General features: G+C 47.8%; 1 protein-coding gene across 14 annotated transcripts in view; it reads right to left on the bottom strand.

Moving 5' to 3' along the window:
* ABCC6 (ATP binding cassette subfamily C member 6) overlaps positions 1-19,399 on the bottom strand; it is an 87,348-nt gene that overhangs the window by 11,637 nt on the left and 56,312 nt on the right. For 12 of the 14 annotated variants that reach the window (XM_060172894.1, XM_060172896.1, XM_060172903.1 and 9 more), the window contains 10 exons: positions 17,991-18,066; positions 17,136-17,256; positions 13,562-13,769; positions 11,861-12,171; positions 9,393-9,592; positions 6,846-6,972; positions 4,886-4,987; positions 2,923-3,069; positions 257-415; positions 10-176 (listed from right to left, as the gene is read on the bottom strand). In XM_060172894.1, coding sequence (XP_060028877.1) covers positions 10-176; positions 257-415; positions 2,923-3,069; positions 4,886-4,987; positions 6,846-6,972; positions 9,393-9,592; positions 11,861-12,171; positions 13,562-13,769; positions 17,136-17,256; positions 17,991-18,066 — 1,618 coding nt within the window. Of the gene's footprint in view, positions 1-9; positions 177-256; positions 416-782; positions 2,808-2,922; positions 3,070-4,885; positions 4,988-6,845; positions 6,973-9,392; positions 9,593-11,860; positions 12,172-13,561; positions 13,770-17,135; positions 17,257-17,990; positions 18,067-19,399 lie in introns of those variants that run through there. The other 2 variants (XM_060172904.1, XM_060172905.1) reach the window with 2 other exon arrangements.

The following is a 19,399-nucleotide window of genomic DNA, read 5'->3' as shown; positions in this document are numbered from 1 at the left end:
TGGACCCACCTCAGGTTGCTGCCCTGGTCGACGCACTCATACAGCAGCTGGCTGGGCAGGTTGGCCACCAGAGCGCTGAGCTGCACCGTGTCCAGCGCGGCCCAGATGGCCTGGTCTGTGTGCTCCTGTAGCATGTCCAGGTTCATGCGCAGAGAGCCAGGGAACAGGATGGGATCCTGGCCAGGATGGGTGGCAGGTCAACACCCAGCCAGCCATGCCTCCTCACTCTGCCCAGCCCAGCCTCGCTGGGTCTCACCTGGGGGATGATGGTGATCCTGGAGCGCAGCGTGTGCAGCCCCACTTGGGCGATGGGGACCCCATCGACCCAGATCCCTCCCTCAGCCGCCTCCACCAGCCGCAGCAGGCCCCCGGCCAGTGTAGACTTCCCGGCTCCCGTGCGGCCAACGATGCCCACCTGCCAGGATGGGAGAGGGCAAGGCCTGCGTGACCAGGAGGCCGTGAGTGGCAGCCCCAGGACACTGGGCATCTCCTTGGAAGATGTTGCCCCTGCACCAAGATCCCTCCATCTATCCACCATCCGGAGCATTCAACCCTCAACTCATCCAACCTCCTATCTGCATTCTCCTTCCTCCCTCTCTTGCTTTCTCCCTCCTTCCCTCCTTCTCCCTCCCCCCTTCCTTCCTTCCTTCCTTCCTTCCTTCCTTCCTTCCCTTCCTTCCTTCCTTCCTTTCCTTTCCCCTTCCTTCCTTCCTTCCTCCCTTCCTTCCTTCCTTCCTTATGGCTAGAGGATCTTGCTCGTGCAATTTCACTGGTCCCAGGAAGACTTTGTTCACCATTTTTATTTCAGATAGAGGGAAGGAGAGGCGAGATACCATAGCACCAGAGCTTCCCCCAACACCACAGCACTCCCATGTGGTGCTGGGGCCAGAACTCACTGCTTGCACAGCAAGGTATGCACCCAAAAGGGTGAGCAATCTTCTGGTCCCTCTTTCCTTCATTTTGACATATCTTCCCTCTTTCTAGCTACCCCCTTCCTTCTGGCCCCTATTCTTTCACCCATGCCCCTCTATCACCCCTCCCTTCCTTTTATCTCCATGGCATGCCACCATGCCCCTCCCAATCCTTGTGGTTGTCTCCCATTTTGTTGTCCTTCTCCCCCTTCTCACTCTTTCATCCTCCTCCATCTCTCAAGTCATCCTTTTCTCTGTCCCTCATCCATCTGTCTGCTCTTCCATCCCTCCCTCATCTTGGTCCTCATTATCTCTCTGCTGTACAACCAGTATCTCTCACATGGGATCTATTTAACCTATTCAGTCAGTGAGTGACACACATGAGACCTCTTGCTGTATGACAGGCACCCTTTGAGGTTTCAGAAATACAGAAACTAAAGCATCCTGGCTCCAACAGGCTCTCCATCTGGTCTTGGAAATACAACTCAGTAAACTTAATACAGTATGAAAAACAAGTGCTTTCTTTGCTTAACCATTAAGCTATCTGCCCCTGCCCTACTAAGTGCTTTCTATAATCAAGCTCTGGACCTATATATAGCAAAGAGGTTCTGTGTGAGATGGTTGTTGATGGGTGGTGATCAGAGAAGTCTTCATGGAGGTGATGCTGGAGCAGAACCTTGAAGGAGCTTGGAGGGGGGTGTCTGTAAACCATGCCAAGTGCTAGACTGTAAGTTCACCATGGGCAGCATCCTATGCCCACCTGATCCAGAGACATGTTTCACTGAGTTGGCAAAGCCTTGGCAGGACAGTGGGTGAATGGAATGGAGAGGTGCACAGGACCTTAAATGTCAAGCTCAGGAATTAGCCCCCCTCTCCTGGCAGAGGGATGACTTGTTCAAATAAGGGTCACAGGAGAAAGGATGGCAGGTGGTGAGACAGATAGGAGACAGTGGGGGATAGATATTGATGGTGTAAAGAGCAGCAGAGAGCACCCCTGGATGAGGAGGGAGGAAGGAGATTCAATAACTGACCTCTGTTAAAATGGAATCATACTAGCACCTTCCTCAGAGGGTAGTGCCAGAGTGCAAATGCAAATAAAAGTTACTAACAGCAGGGAACTGGCAGTGGCAGACCTGCCTGAGTGCATATGTTTACCAAACAAGGACCTGGGTTCAAGGCTCCAGGCCCCATCTGCACACAGGATGCTTCACAAGCACTGAAGTAATGCTGAAGTGGTCTCTCTTTCTCTCTCTTCTTTGTCTCCCCTTACCATCTCAATTTCTCTCTCTAATAAATTATATTTTTGCATAACCATTATGCTATCTCCCCCCACCTAAAATATGTTTTTTAAAGTTACTAAAAGGCTTATGGGGGAGTCGGGTGGTAGTGCAGCAGGTTAAGCGCATGTGGCACTGGCACAAAGCGAAGGATAAGCACAAGGATCCCAGTTTGAGTCCCCAGCTCCCCATCTGCAGGGAAGTCACTTCACAGGCGGTGAAGCACATGTCCATCTTTCTCTCCCCCTCTGTCTTCCTCTCCTCTCTCCATTTCTCTCTGTCCTATCCAACAATGATGACATCAATAACAACAACAATAAAAAAAAAAGGCTGATAGGGTCAGGAGAGTGCTGACACATAGCAGTAGTGTCCAGGCTTGCAGCACCAGACTGGTTCAGTCCCCAGCACAATGTATATCAGAGTTAAGCCATGCTCTGGTCTATCTCAATTTCTCTCGTGAAACCAAACAAGTCAGTAAAAAGCACAAACTAATGCATGGTGAATGCTTGTGTTCCAAGCAGTTGAGTACGGCAGGTCATGACAGCTCCAGGAGGTTGACAGTGCAGACACAGATGGAAGCAGCTCGGGGGAAGGAAGTTCACATTAGGGCCTGGTGGGTCTGACAACAAGGGACCCAAGAAAGAAGTGTCACCACACAGTTGAACCCTAAGGTAAGATCCAGCCTGGCTGATGCCCTGACTCCACAGGCAGGAAGCTGTGGCGGGGTTGCTCACCTTCTCTCCTGCGTGGATCTTGAAGGACACACCCTGCACAGCCAGGGGGAGCTCGGGGCGGTATCTCAACCCAAAGTCCCGGAACTCAATCTCTCCCCCGCGAGGCCAGGGGGCCTGGGCTGCACAGGTGGGCAGTGCCCAGGGTGCCTGGAGGGGAAGAATACACTGGGTCAGAGGAGTGCTTCTCACAAGATGGCCCACTTCTCTGTCTCTGTACCTCCATTTCCTCTTCTGGAAAGTGGGCCTTTTACTGTGTTGCTACAGGACATGGAACAGAGCAAGACAGAAACATCTAATAGCTGGTATTGTAAAAATAATAATTGTGCTGCCTATGCTTTTAGCATGTAGAAGTGTAGTACTATTAATCTGTATAATAGTTTTTTAATGGGGGGGGGCCAGTAGCACACTGCATTAAGCGCACATAGTACCAAGTACAAGGACCTGAGCAAGGATCCCAGTTTGAGCTCCCAGACCTCCACCTGCAGGATGTTCACTTGTGAAGCATGTCTGCAGGTGTCTTTCTCTCCCCTCTCTATCTTCCCCTCCTCTCTCAATTTCTTTGTCCTATCCAATTAAAAACTGGAAAAAATGGCCTCCAGGAGCAGTGGGCTCAAAGTGCCAGCCAGCACTGGGCCCCAGCAATAACCCTGGAGGTAAAAATAAAATATAATAAAAATAATTTTAAAAATAAGCAATTAATTAATATCATATATATAGCAATCTATAAGTATCTGTTATCACCAGCCTCTGTGACTTGTCAAATAGTCTCTCTTTTCCTCTGGCAGAGAGACTCTCTGCCAGAGAGAGGAAGAGGAGACTTTCTCTTCCTGTGTCTTTGTGAAGAAGCTGGTCTGTAGAGAAAAGTAACCCACACCACCATCTGCTATTCCTGTGGCCTTGAATAAATCACTCCAGTCGGAGCCTCAGTTTCCCCAACTATAAAGTGGGACATAACATAACAAGAGCAGTGGACAGGTGTTGAGTGTCCCTGGTGCTCAGTCCTTTATCCTTTGACCCTCCAGCACACTCATCACAGTTATTTTGTAGTGTGTTCCTCTCTTTTTACTGTCATGTTGCTACTGTGTTTCTGTAATATTATCATGCTACTGTGCTTCAATAATACTGCTAGCATGTTCCATCTCTGTTGTTTTCTGTTTCTAGAATGCTGCTACCATGTTACTAGCAAGTTGTTATTATGATTCTGTAATACTGCTGCAATGTTATCATGTTGTAGTTATATTTTCAGCTCTGGCTTTGTTTTTTTATTATTATGTTTATTTATTTATTGGATAGAGACAGCCAGATATTGAGAGGAAGGGGGAAATATAGAGGGAGAGAGATAGAGAGACACCTGCAGCCCTGCTTCACCACTCGCAAAGCTTTCCCCCTGCAGGTGGGGACAGGGGGCTTGAACCTGGGTCCTTACATATTGTAACATGTGCACTCAACCAGGTGCGCCACCCTGGCCCCCTGTGTAGTTATATTTTCAATATTTCTACCATGTTATTATTTCACATCTTCTGTGCTTCTAGAATGTTGCTAGCATGTGTTGCTATTATGTTTCTGTCATGTTGCTGCCATGTTACTATGTTTCTATCATGTTACAGTTATATTTTCATGTTGCTGTCATGTTAGCACTGCATGGCTGTTATGTTTCTCAGATGTTGCTACCATGCTGCTAATAGTTACTGTTATGTTTCTACAGTGTTGCTGTTACATTGCTAAGGTCCCCTGTTACTCAGAGAGTGATATGCCTTGTCCAAACTAGGAAGTAAAGGAAGCTGAATCTGGTTCCAGACCCCATACTCTTAACCTTTACTGCTGCCCTGACTGTGATTCTGACTTACTGATACCATGTGAGGGGTCTCGAGAGCCAATGTAGACATTCACTTGGTTCCATTGCCCTGGATTGTCAGTCTTGATAGAGTACACCCTTCCCCATCTCCCATACATCTATCCATACCTCCTTGGGTGTCTGGGTGTAGTCTTCCACTCGTTCCACTGACACGATATTGTTTTCCAGGTCTGTCCAGGTACGAACAGCAAATTGCAGAGTCTGGGTCACCTGGTGTGAGAAGACACCTCAGCAAATCTATCCCTCAGTTTTGCATCTGTCCTCTGTGAGGCAAGAGCTGGGCCATAGGATTCATGGCAGTTCAAGGGCAAAATTGGGCTGCAGAGCTCAAAGGAGTTCAGATAGCTTGATCCAAATGAGATGGAACCAAACATACCCAGCAGGACCCAGGTCCACTGACTTCCATTCTGAGAACCTTCCAAGAGGCTGGGCTTCTGCTGATTTCTCCACAGAAACATGTCAAGCTGTCCACCAGGGTCTGTGCCCTTCCAATCCAGCTCTCCTCTCACCAACTACTTTTTCCTCCAATCTCACCCACACTCTGCAGCCATACACCTTTCTAGCTGTTCATCTCATCACCAGATGTGTATATGTGTGTGTGTATACACACACACACACACACACACACACACACACACACACACACACACACACACACACACACACACACCTTCATTCCCTCACTCCCTCAGGCCATGGCTCCCAGCCCCTTGTCAGAGAGGTCTCCACAGGATGACATCAGAAGATACCCTCCCTCACTGGGCTCCATCCTCTGAGTAGTTTACTTTAATTTAAGCATGCCTGTCTTGACAGGAAAATGAAGGTGGTAAGTACTCTTGGGGCTGGGCAAGATCAAATGAGCTGGTGTTTATATAGCTCCAGAGTTATGCCTCCTCATTCACAGCAAATGCTACTGACATAAACATATGCAAGTATTATGTATGTAACTTATGTTTTTTTTTTTCCTATCAGAGCTTCACTGGGGCTTCATACCTGCATGATTCCACCATTCCTGCCTCTGCCTCTCTCTCTCTCTCTTTCTCTCTCTCTTTCCTTTTCTTTTTCCGATAGAGAGTAAAAGAGGAAAAAGAGAGACAGAGAGGAGAGACACCACAGTACTGCCTCACCACTTGTGAAGCTTCACTTTTTTGTTTGTTTTGCTTGTTTAAGCAAACAAACATGTTGAAGAAACTTGTTATTTTCTGTGAAGAAAGTCTACATTTTCGTAATGGTTCCACCTAGTGGCCAGGGGGTCAAACCTGAATTCTCATGATTGGTAGAGTATGCATTCTACTGGGAGAGCTTTTTCCCAGCCCTGCAATGCTTTTCTTCATAGATATTGTGAACTGTCATTAATATAACAAAAGGTAATAATACACTGGAGGTGTACCCATACACTATAACACTGTATGTATCTTTTTAAATTTTTTTTTAATAGAAACAGAAGTTGAGAGGAATGGGAGAGGTAGAGAGGAAGAAAGAGAGAGAGAGATACCAAGACCTGCAGTAAGTACTGCACCACTCCTGAAGCTTTCCTCTGCAGGTGAGGGCCTGGGGCTCAAGCCAAGGTGCTTGCGCACTCTAATGGATACACTTAACTAAGTGCACCACCACCTGCCTGCCCCATTTTTTAATATGAGGAATGAACTCAGGGTCTCACATATGTGTGAGATCACTACCAAGAAGCCTCCCTGGCCCACTTTTTTCAATCCTTATTTTAGAGAGGAAAGACATCATAGCACTGCTCCACCACCCACCTAGCTCCCCCAGTGATGCCCATGGTGCTCCCATATGGTATCCGGGCTCAAACCCAGGCTTAAGAGAGGAAGGCACATGTTTACCAGGTGAGTCACTTCCCAGCTCTTTAGAGATTCTAACATCTTTCAGTGAAGGGATTGATGCTCAGTTCTCAGACAAACACACTGAAGCTCTAAACATCTTCAGTCAAATCCAGGCTTCCTAGGACTATTTTCTCATGGGTGGTGGTTTCAACATGGGTCCTTGCAGCGACCCCCCCACCCCCTGGCAAGCTGTCTCTGCTGTGCCCAGGTTGGGGTGCTGGGGGTACCTGGATGGCGGCAGAGATGGAGAAGCCCACAAGGCCAGCACTGAGGTGGACCTTGCTCAGCACAGCGCATGTGGCAGCCACCAACACCAGTCCATTCCCCAGGAACTCCAGGTTGAGGGCAAGCCATCTGCAAAGGGGAGGCAGGGGACAGTGGGGTTGGTGGGGCCCTGTGCACAGGGACCTGCCACCATGAGTATCCGGGGTCCCAGCAATGTCACAGGTCCCACCGAGTTCAATGGGTGGGGGAGGCAGATACTGTCATATCTCCAAAGTGCTCTGCTCAGACCCAGTCCACAGTAGGTATTCACGTAGCGCTTTGTCCTGCTACCCTAGGTTATGACAAGGCAGGTCCCTTTGTGTCTCTTCTGCCAGAACCTGGTCTCCATCTTCTCGGTCACCAACGTCCTAATTTCATGCACAAGCCAGCTGGAACATCACCTCTTCAGGCAGTCCTTGCTGACAGCCCCTCCCTCCCCTCCTTCACACATCTCATGTAATTTTCTTCATAACAGTGGTCACTATTTCTAACTTTCCCACCAGACCTTGACTACTCTTGTCCATCATTAGATCCTGGCCTCCATGAGAGTGGTTACTTGGTCTCATTCATGACTCTGTCCCCAGTGCCCAGCACATAGTAGGTACTCAGCAAATATATACAGAATGGGTGACTATATATTCACCCTTTTTATAGGTTGCTACTCTATGATTTAGTCCTCCCATCATTCAACAGATATGTAGCAAACACTTAAGGTTGGGGGTTCGCAATGCATAACACATGGTCCTCTTGGTAATAATACAATGAATTTGCTGACTATCGCCCTTTCCCCCAGCATGAAATTTCCACCAGGGCAGGGACTTTGCTTAGCATATAATAGGGGAGTTATAAATATCTTGAGGAAGTCGATGACTGAATGGATGGGAAAGATGGATGGTTGGGCGAATAAGTGAGTAGGTGAACAAATACATAGGTGAATGAATAGATGGCAGGTAGATAGATAAGTGGAGGGGGCCGGACAGTGGCACATCTGGTTAAGCACACATAGTACCAAGCGCAAGGATCCAGGTTTGAGCCTCCCACTCCCCACCTGCAGGGGGGATGCTTCATGAGTGGTGAAACAGGTCTGCAAGTGCCTCTCTCTCTCTCCCTCCCCCCTTCCCTCCCCCCTCCCTCTCCTGTCAATTTCTCTCTGTCCTATCTAGGAGCAGTGGATCCTCTGAGTCCTGCAATAACCCTGGGGGCAAAAAGAAGGAAGAGGAGGAGGAGAAGGAGAGGAAGAGAGAAATGAAAAAGATAGATAGTGGATGGATAGGGTGTCCCCATCCTATAGTTGAGCAAACTAAGGCTCATCTCAGATTGGATGTTAACATGTAATCAACACCAGGGTTTAAAGCCACAGCTGCCTGACGGATTCCAGAAGGTATGCACCCTTTCAAGAGGCTTGGCCTGCCAGTGAACCAACTAGCAAATGAACAAAGACAGACACGCCAGGGAGTTTTTCTGCTCCTCTGAACCCTGGTTTCCCACTCTATAGAGTGAAGACACACTATCTGGCTCATTACAGTCAAGAGGATTAAATGAGATATGCCTTCTACAGTGTGGAAATTGCTGAGCTTTGTACACAGCAGGTATTTATTTCTAAAGGTCCACAGGCCCCTCTTCCCTAGGCTCGCACCCCAGGAAGGGCGAGGGCAGGCCACCCACTAGACAGACACAGGCAGAGGCAATGTCCATACCAGTGGAGTCTCATCATCCCAGCTGGCCAGGGACCTCAGCAGAAAGGAGGGAAATCATTAAATTTATTTAGTGAAGACAATTCAATTATTTATTGAATACCAACTATGTGCTTGGTCCTCTCCACACTCTTGCACCAGACTTTCTGGATCCAAATCCTAACTCCAGCATGCATTTGCTGTGTGGCTTTAGGTAAATTGCTACATCTCTGTGTGTCTAAAACCTGTCATTTATAAGAGTATCTTGCAATATTTCTAATTGGATTAAATAAATGAATCCTACACAAAGCACTCAGAACAATGCCGAGCATGTAGTACAGGCACAAGCTATGAAAATACTCATTTAATCCTCACAGTCATTCTGTGAGTGCAGTCCCAGCTTGACAAGTGACGTTCAGAGAGGTCAAGCAACTTGCTTGAGGTCACCCAACTAGTAAGGTACAGAGCTGGAATCTGAAACTTCGTCTGTTAGTGCTCAAGCTGGTGTTCCTGTTCTTGCTTGGTTCTGAAAAGAAGCTGAGGAAGCTGCTTGGTCACCCAAGCAACAGAGCTGGTCCAGTATTTCAGCAAAAGGGGCTTCTTCCCTTTCACTAACATCTGTATCTCCTGCCCCCCCCCCCCAGCTGTTGGAGACTTGTCAGGTCAGGTGTCCTGTGCTTCAAGACACATATGCCCATGCTCAGCTTTAGCCCCTGATTTGCTGTGTGACTTTGGGCAAGCTGGTTGGCCTCTCTGATCACACAGGGTTACCGTGGGCCTCACTCTCTGATGACACAGATGAGTTACAGGTCTTTTCTGTCCCCAGATTACTCCTACCTGTCTGCTGCCAGCCGTGGGAAACTGACCCTCTGGCTTTCATCCACATGTCTGTTGCTCTGATCCACAAAGGAAGCCTGGACGTGGAAGGCCCTGACCACAGTGCTGCCATGGAAGGTCTCAGTCACATGGGAGCATACAAGCGAGTGCTTCTCTGACTCCAGGCGTCTGAGCTGGCATGAACTGGCCACATACAGGCTCTGAGACAGGAGGGGAGAAACCATGGGCACAGAAAGGGAGTTTGAGGAGTACAAGCAGCCTCAGTGTGGGGCTCCTGGCTCTGATAGCTTGCTGTGTGACCTTGAGCCAGTTGCTTTCCCTTTCTGGGCTCCAATTTCCCTTCAGAATCAGTTTTTCAGTTCTTTCTTCAGATACTTCAGAGAAAGGGAGAAGCACCAGATTTGGGGCTTCAAAAACTTTGAATGGACCCACCCCAGAGTCACTAAATCAGAATCTACAGAGGTGTCTCCTTGACTATGTGATTTCACCACTCCAGTGCCAACTTTTTCATTTAATTTCAGAGACAGACAGTTCTAGAATTTCTTGCAGTACCATAGCACCCCCATGTGGCAAGGAACATGCACTGCTATGTGAGCTATCTTCTGGTGCTAACTTTGGTATTTCTAAGAAACCTCCTGGATGATTCTAACATGCAGCCAGGATTTAAAATACATTTAAAACATTTTAAAATTTAAAAGTCTTATTCCTCAGCTTGAAGGCTAACTCAGAGCCTTTGTGGGAACAAAACTGCAAGGTGAGGTGGGGGTAGAGAGCATAATGGTTATGCAAACAGACTTTCATGCCTGAAGCTCCAAAGCCCCAGGTTCAGTCCCCTTTACCACCATAAACCAGAACTGAGCAGTGCTCTGGTTTAAAAAACAAAACAAGGGAGTCAGGCGGTAGCACAGCAGGTTAAGCACACATGGCGCAAAGCACAAGGACCAGCATAAGGATCCCTGTTTGAGCCCCGGCTCCCCACCTGCAGAGGGGTCACTTCACAAGTGGTGAAGCAGGTCTGCAGGTGTCTATATTTCTCTCCCCCTCTCTGTCTTCCCCTCCTCTCTCCATTCCTCTCTGTCCTACCCACCAATGATGACGACATCAAGAACAACAACAATAACTACAACAATAAAACAACAAGGGCAACAAAAGGGAATAAATAAATATTAACATTTTTTTTTAGAAAAACCATGCAAGGTGAGGGAGGTGACTGACCCAGTCAAATTCACACTGAGCTTGCGGGTTATGTGCTGGGCACTGGGGATACAGGAAGTCAGAAACCCAGATTGCTCCATAGGGTCCAAGTCTGTAGGTTGTGGGTAGGGTCTGAGAATGGGCATTTCTAGTCAGCTCCCAGATGGTACTGCTGCTGGTCTGAGAACCTCTGAGTGAGGACATGGCTAGAGTGACAGTATTCTGTGGCAGCTGGGCCCACTGCCCCTCAGCATTGGAAACCATTTTGTTGTGTCCCCATGTTTAAGCTAATTTAACTTGGTCTCTGGCTCTGGCAGCTGAAAGAATCCAGCCTTCATCAACAGTCTTTGAGACCTTGCAATGCCTTCTTGGTTTCAGCAAAATGGGAGAAGAGGAAACAGCTTTCAGTGACAACAGGACCAAATTGACATCAAGAACTTTGATGGAGGGGTCTAGAGATGGCTCACTTGGCAGAGCATATGCCTTACTTGGCATAATGTGCTGGGTTTGAGTCCCTGGCATTCACAGACAGCACCAGGGAGAGTGCCATGGGTAGTAAAGTGATGTTATGGTGTCTTTCTCTCCAAAAAACAATGGGCTTTGAAAGCAGCTCAGTGCTACCACACATGCTCAAGGCCCTGAGTTCATGCCCAGGTGCGACATTAAAAATTAGAACTTTTGGAGGCCGAGTGGTGGCATAGTCAGTTAAGCACAAATGTTACCATGCATAACCACCCAGGTTGAAGCCCCAGCTCCCCACTTGCAGGGGGTGGGGGTAACACTTCACGAGTGATGAAGCAAGTCTGCAGTTGTCTATCTTTCTTTCTCCCTATCTTGCCCTTCCCTCTCAATTTCTCTCTGTCATATATATGGAAAAATGGCTGCCAGGAGTGGTGGTGGATTCATGGTGCAGGCACCAAGCCTAGGATAAGTTAAGTGGCAAAAAAAAAAAAAAAAAAAAAACTTTGATGTGTTTAGACTGTAGTGTCTCTGTCTCTGGAATTCTTTTCTTTTCAATTTTTTTATTTATAAAATGGAAATATTGACAATGCTATAGGATAAGAGGACTACATTTCCACACAGTGCCCACCCCCAGAGCTCCATATCCAATCCCCTCCCTTGATAGCTTCCCTATTCTTTATCCCTCTGGGATTCTTCTAGAAGCAACTTGCAGGTGCCCAGTAGGGCAGAACCTCTCACTGAGTCCTGCCCAGACAGGGGAGTAGCTGAGGTGACCTCAGTCAGCCCCAGAAGCCTCCCCAAGTTCCCCCTACCTGAAAGCCGGCATAGAAGACCACCAGCAGCAGGATGGCCACAGCAGCCAGTGGGGTGACCACCGTCACCACTAGGCTGACCTCCAGGAATCCAAAGGCATAGACAAGCAGGGAGCGGACTTTGTCCGGGATGTCTACATCGATGGTGTCCGTTTCCTTGGAGAAGCGGTTCAGCAGGTTCCCAATGGGCGTCTGCTCGAAGAAGCCAATGGGAGACTGCATCACATCCCACAGGAGCCTCTGGAAGAGCAGGCTGGATGCCTGGAAAGCCCCGAGGAACACCATGGCCATGGAGGCAAACAGCCCGATGGCTGGGAAAGACAGGACGTCAGCAGGTGAGGCCTGGAGTGTCCCTGCCAAGATGTGAGCTATTCTCCCCAGTCACAAGATGGTGGCTGTTTATGGGCCCAGTGCTGCTAGTTGTCTGATAACAGAACCACCCTATAGTAGAGTGAATAGTGTCACCAAGCCGCCCCCCCCCCTAATTTGCATCCACCTGGCACCTCCAAATGTAAACTTATTTTGGAAAGAGTTTAGAGATCTGGACACAAAATCACCCTGGATTTCAGGTGGGTCCTAAATGCAATGATCTGTATCCTTAGAAGAGAAGGTGACATGATGGGAGAGAGACTGGCATGATGTATGCCAAGCCCATGAGTATCAGGGATTCTTGGCATAACACAAGAGGAATCTTCCTCTTGGCAGAACCTCCAAGAGAAACCAACCCAGCTGAGTCCTTGAGTTACAACTTCTGGCCTTAAGAGTAACAAGAGAATAACTTTTTTTTTTCCAATAAATGCCAGGGAAATGAACCCAGGTACTTGTACTGCTGACTGAGCTTGTCAGCCCAAATATTTGATTGTTTGATTAGTTCTATGCTCTTTTAAAAAAATTTCCTGTGGCACAGCGGGTTAAGCGCACATAGCACAAAGCACACAGACCGGCATCAGGATCCTGGTTCGAGCCCCCCCCCCCCCCGCTCCCCACCTGCAGGGGGTTCACTTCACAGGCGGTGAAAGCAGGTCTGCAGGTGTCTTTCTCTCCTCCTCTCTGTCTCCCCTCCTCTCTCAATTTCTCTCTGTCTTATCCAACAACAACAGAAACAACAACAACAATAATAATAACAACAACGATGATGATAAACAAGGGCAACAAAAGGGAAAAATAATTTTTTTTAATTGCCAACAGGATTATTGCTGAGACTCAGTGCCTGCATGAGGAATCTACTGTTTCTGGTGTCACTTTTTCCTTGTCCTTTTTATTTTATAGAACAGAGAGAAATTGATAGGGAGAGGGGAGATAAAGAGACACCTATAGGCCTGCTTCATTGCTCATGAAGCTTCTCCCCTGTAGTTGGGGACCAAAGGATTGAACCTGGGTCCTTGTACATGATAACCTATGCACTCAACCAGGTGAACCACCTCTCAGCCCCCCTTTTTTTTGAGGGTGGACAAAGAGAGATAGAGGAAAGACATTATAGCATTGATCTGCCACCCATGGAGCTCCCTTGGTGCCTTCTGTGATGCTGAGGATCAAACCCATAGTCCCACATGGGGTAAGGCACATACTCTACCTGCTGAGCTATTTCTTAGTCTCTCCGACCCCATCTAAAGGATGCAGGTCTGTGTTTGGGAGAACAGGAATGGACAGACTCAGTGGGGCAGGGAGGGAGTGGTAAGTGAGGAGAGGAGGGAGGGGTACCTTGGAGACAGCCCAGGAGTGCGAAGACCCAGCCCCGAAGGGCTGCCTGCGCCTGCTTCCCATCCACGATAGGGTCATCCGCCCAGAGACTCAGCCAGTAGCCGAGGCAGAAGGAGGCCACTTGCTGGCAGAGGAAGAGGAAGAGCACGTAGAAGCAGAGTGGGGTGCCCACAGCCCGCAGGTAGGACAGGTACATGGCAGCTTTCACCTGTGGTACATGTAGGGAAGATGGAGGCAGGAAGGGCCCCCGGGAGAGAAGGGGATGAGGCCTGGTGAGGCATCCAGAAGATGCCAGTGACACAAATGGAACCAGCATGCACACCTCACAGATCCTCTCCATCCATCCCACCCTGCAGCCTCACTTGACTTAGGGATCCCTTGTGTTCTAGGTCCCCCCAGAGTACCCAAGTAGACTTTAAGGTGGCAGGTTGTATGGCCCTGGGCAGACAGGGTCTGGCTTTGGAGTGATTTACTGGATACCTGCTATGGTGATAAAGACTCGTGTCTTTATCCTTACAGTGATTCCCATTTTACAGATAAGGAAATTTAAGGCCCAGATTGACTAAGCCACTTGCTTAAGATCTGGCTCCTACAGATCTGAAGCCATTCACAAAGCCACAGTCAGAGTGAACTTCTGAAAACATTATCTGTTGGATAGTATGCCAGCTCCCCCTGGCTTCTGCTTAACCATATGCCTATATAGGGATAGATTTAATCCCATTCAAAGCTTTGGTCTATTTACATAAATCACTTTTACATTTACATAAAGCACTCCCTCCAGGGCATTGGTGGTTCAGTGATAGGATTCTCGCCTGCTCCACCCCCTCCTTGTCACACTCTGATTTTCGCCAGTCACTTTTCTCTCCACCCTCTCTATGTCACATCCTGTTTCCACCCTACTTGGCAAGTATATATAAAGACAGCATTGTGAGTTTTACAGTACTTGAGTTTAGCTTAGCTCCTCTTAGATTGTGCTGCGTCCTGCATGAATAAAGAGATACTGCCTACAGCTCAACCATGAGTCCCTGGTCATCTGTTACCCGCCCGTGAAGCCAGCCCGGTGAAAACAACATAACCCGTCGAAAACAACAATTATCTGACTCATCTTACAATCACTGAGCTACCCATGGCTTCCTCTTGCTCTTAGTAAAAATTTCAGACCTTGACCACCACTACTACCATCATCCCAACCTTACTGATCAGGGTTATCACTGGTGCCTGCCAGTGCCAGCACTACAAATCCACCACTCCCTGTGGCCAGTTTTCCCTTTTTCCTTTTTTTTTTCCTTTATAATTGTTATTAAGTAGGATAGACAGAAATTGAGAGAGGACAGGGAGGGGCCAGGTGGTGGCACAGCTGGCTAAGCACTCACATTACAGTACGTAAGGGCCCAAGTTGAAGCTCCTGGTCCCTACCTGCTGGGGGAAAGCTTCATGAGTGGTGAAACAGGGCTGCAGGTGCCTCTCCATTTTTTTCCTCTTTCTAGCTCCCCTCCCCTCTAAATTTCTCTCTGTCTCTACCCAATAAAAAATAAATAAAAATATTTTTTAAAAAGAGAGAGAGGATATGTGGTCAGGAAGGTGGCATTGGACTCTCAAGCATGAGGTCTTGAGTTCAGTCCCTGGCAGCACATGTACCAGTGTGATGTCTGGTTCTTTCTCTCTCTCCTATCTTTCTCACTAATAAATAAACAAATGAAAACTTTAGAGAAGTATTTAAAAAAGAAAAAAAAAGAGGGGAGGACTAGGTGGTGGTGTACCTGGTTGAGCACCCATGTTACAATGCTCAAGGATCCAGGTTCGAGTCCCTGGTCCCCACCCGCAGGGGGAAAGCTTCATGAGTGGTGAAGCAGTGCTGCAGGTATCTCTCTGTCTCTCTTGCTCTCTATCCCCCCTTCCCAGTCAATTTCTGTCTGTCTCTATTTAATAAATAAATAAAAGATAATAAAAAAAATTTAAAAAGAAAGAGGATAGGGAAATAGAAGGAAAGAAAGACAAACGCCTGCAGACCTGCTTCACCACTCATGAAGTGGACCCCCTGCAGGTAGGGAGCCGGGGCTTCAACCCAAGTCCTTGCACTTGGTGATATGGGCACTTAACCAGGTGTGCCACTGCCCAGCCCCCTCACCCTGACCTTTTTTCCAACTTACTTATTGCCAGTTCTTCTCTGGGATCCCTTTCTTTGGCACCCTTAGGTCTTTCCCACCTCAGAGCCCGTGACACTCACTGTTTCCTCTGCCTAGATGCTCCTCCCATAGCTGGATCCCTCCCATCCTTCAGAGCTCAGTCCCAGTGTCACTCTGCTGTCTCCCTCTCACTGCCCCTCACTATTTTCTCTAGAGCATGTACCATGGCCTGGCCCTACTTGACTCTCTAGTCCAATTAATGACTTTCTCCTTACCATCACTAGAGGCAACTACCCATCCAGACAGAAACTTTGACCTGTACATGGCGGGTGTGGGTATAAATACTTTCTGGGTGAGTGACTAGATTAGTTAGAATAAATGAGTGTAAGTACATGTGGCGTGAAGTGCAAGAACCGGCGTAAGGATCTCAGTTTGAGCCCCCGGCTCCCCACCTGCAGGGGAGTCGCTTCACACGTGGTAAAGCAGGTCTGCAGGTGTTTCTCTTTCTCCCCCCCCGCCCGGTCTTCCCCTCCTCTCTCCATTTCTCTCTGTCCTATGTAACAATGAAGATATCAACAACAACAACTACAACAACAATAAAAAAGCAACAAGGGCAACAAAAGGGAAAATAAATAAATATTTTAAAAAAGAACAAATGGGTGATGGGTGATGGGATGAATGGGGGAATTAATAAGTAGATGAGTAGATGACTGAGTAAGTAAGTAAGTCTGTAGGTAGGTTGGTGAATAGATCAGTGTGGGGGGGGATGGTGGAAGAATTAGGCAGATAGGTAGACAAGTGAGTGGACAGATGTATAGACAGGTGGGTGGATAAGCAGATGGATGATGAATGGGTGGGAGAGAGAGGAGGAGGTAGCATAATGGTTATGCAGACTCTCTCGTGCCTAATGCTCCAGAATCCCAGGTTCAATCCCCCACACCATCATAAACCAGAGCTGAACAGTACTCTGTTAAAATAGAAAATAAAATAAAATAAAAATGAGTGGGTGAGAGGGATGGATGAGTAAATGGATGGATAGATAAATTGGTATATGTATGGGTAAACAGATGGATTGGTGGGTGAATTGATGGATCAGTGATAGATAGGTGGGTAGGCAGGAACTGATTAAGTGGGTAAGAGAAATACTACAAGCTTCATATTTGAATGACCCTAGATTTGAGTCCCAAGTTGGTCACCTCTTGGGTATGAGAAGACAAATAAGTCTGTGCCCTCACTAAGACCTCAGAGTCTTCATCTCCAGAATGGAGTTAACATTATTACCTGTCAGTGTGATTGTGAGCATCAAGAAATAGGAAGTGTCTAGAACCTTCCCTGGCACATAGTAGGTGTTCAGTAAAGGTAAGCCCCCCGCCTGCATCTCCTGGAGGTCTTGAGCTGTGTCCCGAGGGGACACAGCAGTGACCACACAGAGCAGCTTGACAAGTTACCCGGCCATAGCGCACGCTGTCCCCTGATGTTGGTTGTCCTGCCTTCTTGGTGTTGCCTCCACGAGCCCTGGTCTGGGTCTCTGAAGTGCTGCTGTCCTTGTTGGTAACTAACTTCATGTACCTACCAGAGAAAATGAAGATAGGTTAGTGTCTTTCTCCCTGAAGGGGTGGGGGAAGAGTCCCTAAGCTTCACTGAGTTTGAGGAGACATAGTCTATTCATTCCCTCAATTACTATCTGAGCACCAACAAAGCACCATGTTCCCATCCTCCCCCTGTGACACCCAGCTAAATGCCATCTAGTAGCCCAGGGTGGAGCAAGTGTGTCCTGTCAAGGCCACTCCACAGAATTAACTTATTTGATAGACTTCTTTGGAGAATTAAGATATTGTCCGAATTAACTTCTCTGGCTTTTGGTTTGAGAGTTTTCATTTTGACTGAAGCTCTGCTGCAGTTGCTTTGTCCTTGCTTTGTATTTGTTGGTCCAGTTTGGCAGAAATGCCAAGCTGGTACAATTTAGATGCCGAAAACTTCTCATTTTTGTTGTTGTTGCCAGAGTTTTACTGCTCTGAGCTGAGTTTTTTTTTTTTTTTCTTCAGTTAGAATACAGAAACGGGGCCAGGCAGTGGTGCACCCAGTTAAGCACACATAGTGCTACATGCAAGGACCCGGGTTCGAGACCCTGCCACCCCACCTCTTGGGGACTTGGGTTATCAGTTTGGGGTGACTTATCCAGTAGCTGAGTAAGGTGCTCAGTTCAGCTGCACTGGCTAACCCTCACCCTACCTGCAAGGTGTAAGGGTGACACCAAGCCCTCTGCCCCATGCCCTCCCCATATCCAGTGTCAGTGAACTTACCCCTCTGGCCCACACATGGGCTCCCCATCTCCAGCGGAAACCCTGGCACCCTCAGCTCCAGTCATAGGTTCTTTTTCTGTAAGGCCAAGGGGGTCCTATCACATGGTGGGACAGAACCTCAGGGTCCAGATGCCGGCTTTGACACCCACTGGCTGTGCAGCCCCAACTGTCAGAGCAGCCGAATCCTTGGTTCTTCTAAACTCTCTTGGTCCTCCCTGGCCTCTTCACTCACTCACTCACTCACCTAAAATGAACTCAGAATCAGAAAAGTCAGGGAGTAAACACAAAGCCAAACTGCCCCAGGGTCCCCTGAGAACTTTGCACAATGCAGTTCTTTGAGCCTAGAGTGTTCCTTTCCAGCAAACACCCACCCATGCCAGGCATGGGGTTCCCCAGGAAGTACTCCCAACCCTGACTGTTCCCAGAGAGGGCGGGCTGCATTCTAAGCTTGGGGACTGTGACATGGAGCACCAACACTCAGGGCTGTTAGCAGGGAGAACAGTTAAAGATGTTTTTGTGGTCTAGAAGGTGGCACAGTGGATAAAGCATTGGACTCTCAAGCATGAGGTCCCTAATTCAATCTCCAGCAGCACATGTGCCAGAATGATATCTAGTTCTTTCTCTCTCTCTCTCCTGCAACTTTTTTCATTAGTAAATAAATAATTTTTTTTTTCTTTTTTAACTAAAGCACTACTCAGCTCTGGCTTATGGTGGTATGGGGATTGAACCTGGGACTTTGGAACCTCAGGCATGAGAGTCTTTTTGCATAACCATTATGCTATCTACCTCCACCCATAAATAAATAAAATCTTAAAAAAAAAAAAAAGATGTTTTCAGAAGAGGCAGGCCCAGCCCCGAAGAGACTTGGCTGTGGGTCTGGCTTTGTGGCAGAGGGGCAGCACCCAGGTCAGTGATTAAACACCGCCTGCTCCAAAGTCAAGTACTCAGGTCTGAATCCCAGCACTGCCATTCGAAACCATAAAGGTTCGAAATTTCAGGAGTCGGGCGGTAGTGCAGTGGGTTAAGCGCACATGGCGTGAAGCACAAGGACCGGCCTAAATATCTGGGTTTGAACCCCCTGGTCCCCACCTGCAGGGGAGTTGCTTCACAAGCGGTGAAGCAGGTCTGTAGGTGTCTATCTTTCTCTCCCCCTCTCTGTTTTCCCCTCCTCTCTCCATTTCTCTTTGTCCTATCCAAGAATGATGACAACAACAACAGCAATAATAACTACAACAATAAAAAACAACAAGGGCAACAAAAGGGAAAATAAATAATAAATAAATATTAAAAATAAAATAAAATAAAAAAGCTTAAAAAAAAAATTCGAAATTCCTTGCATCAGTTTTCTCATTTGTCAGATGGAGGCAAGTATAGTGCTAACATCACTGAAGCTACTGTGATGAGTACGT

Source organism: Erinaceus europaeus, chromosome 15 (assembly GCF_950295315.1).
Source record: "Erinaceus europaeus chromosome 15, mEriEur2.1, whole genome shotgun sequence".
In the NCBI taxonomy this organism is placed as follows: Eukaryota; Metazoa; Chordata; class Mammalia; order Eulipotyphla; family Erinaceidae; genus Erinaceus; species Erinaceus europaeus.
This window is presented reverse-complemented; position numbering and strand designations above follow the sequence as displayed.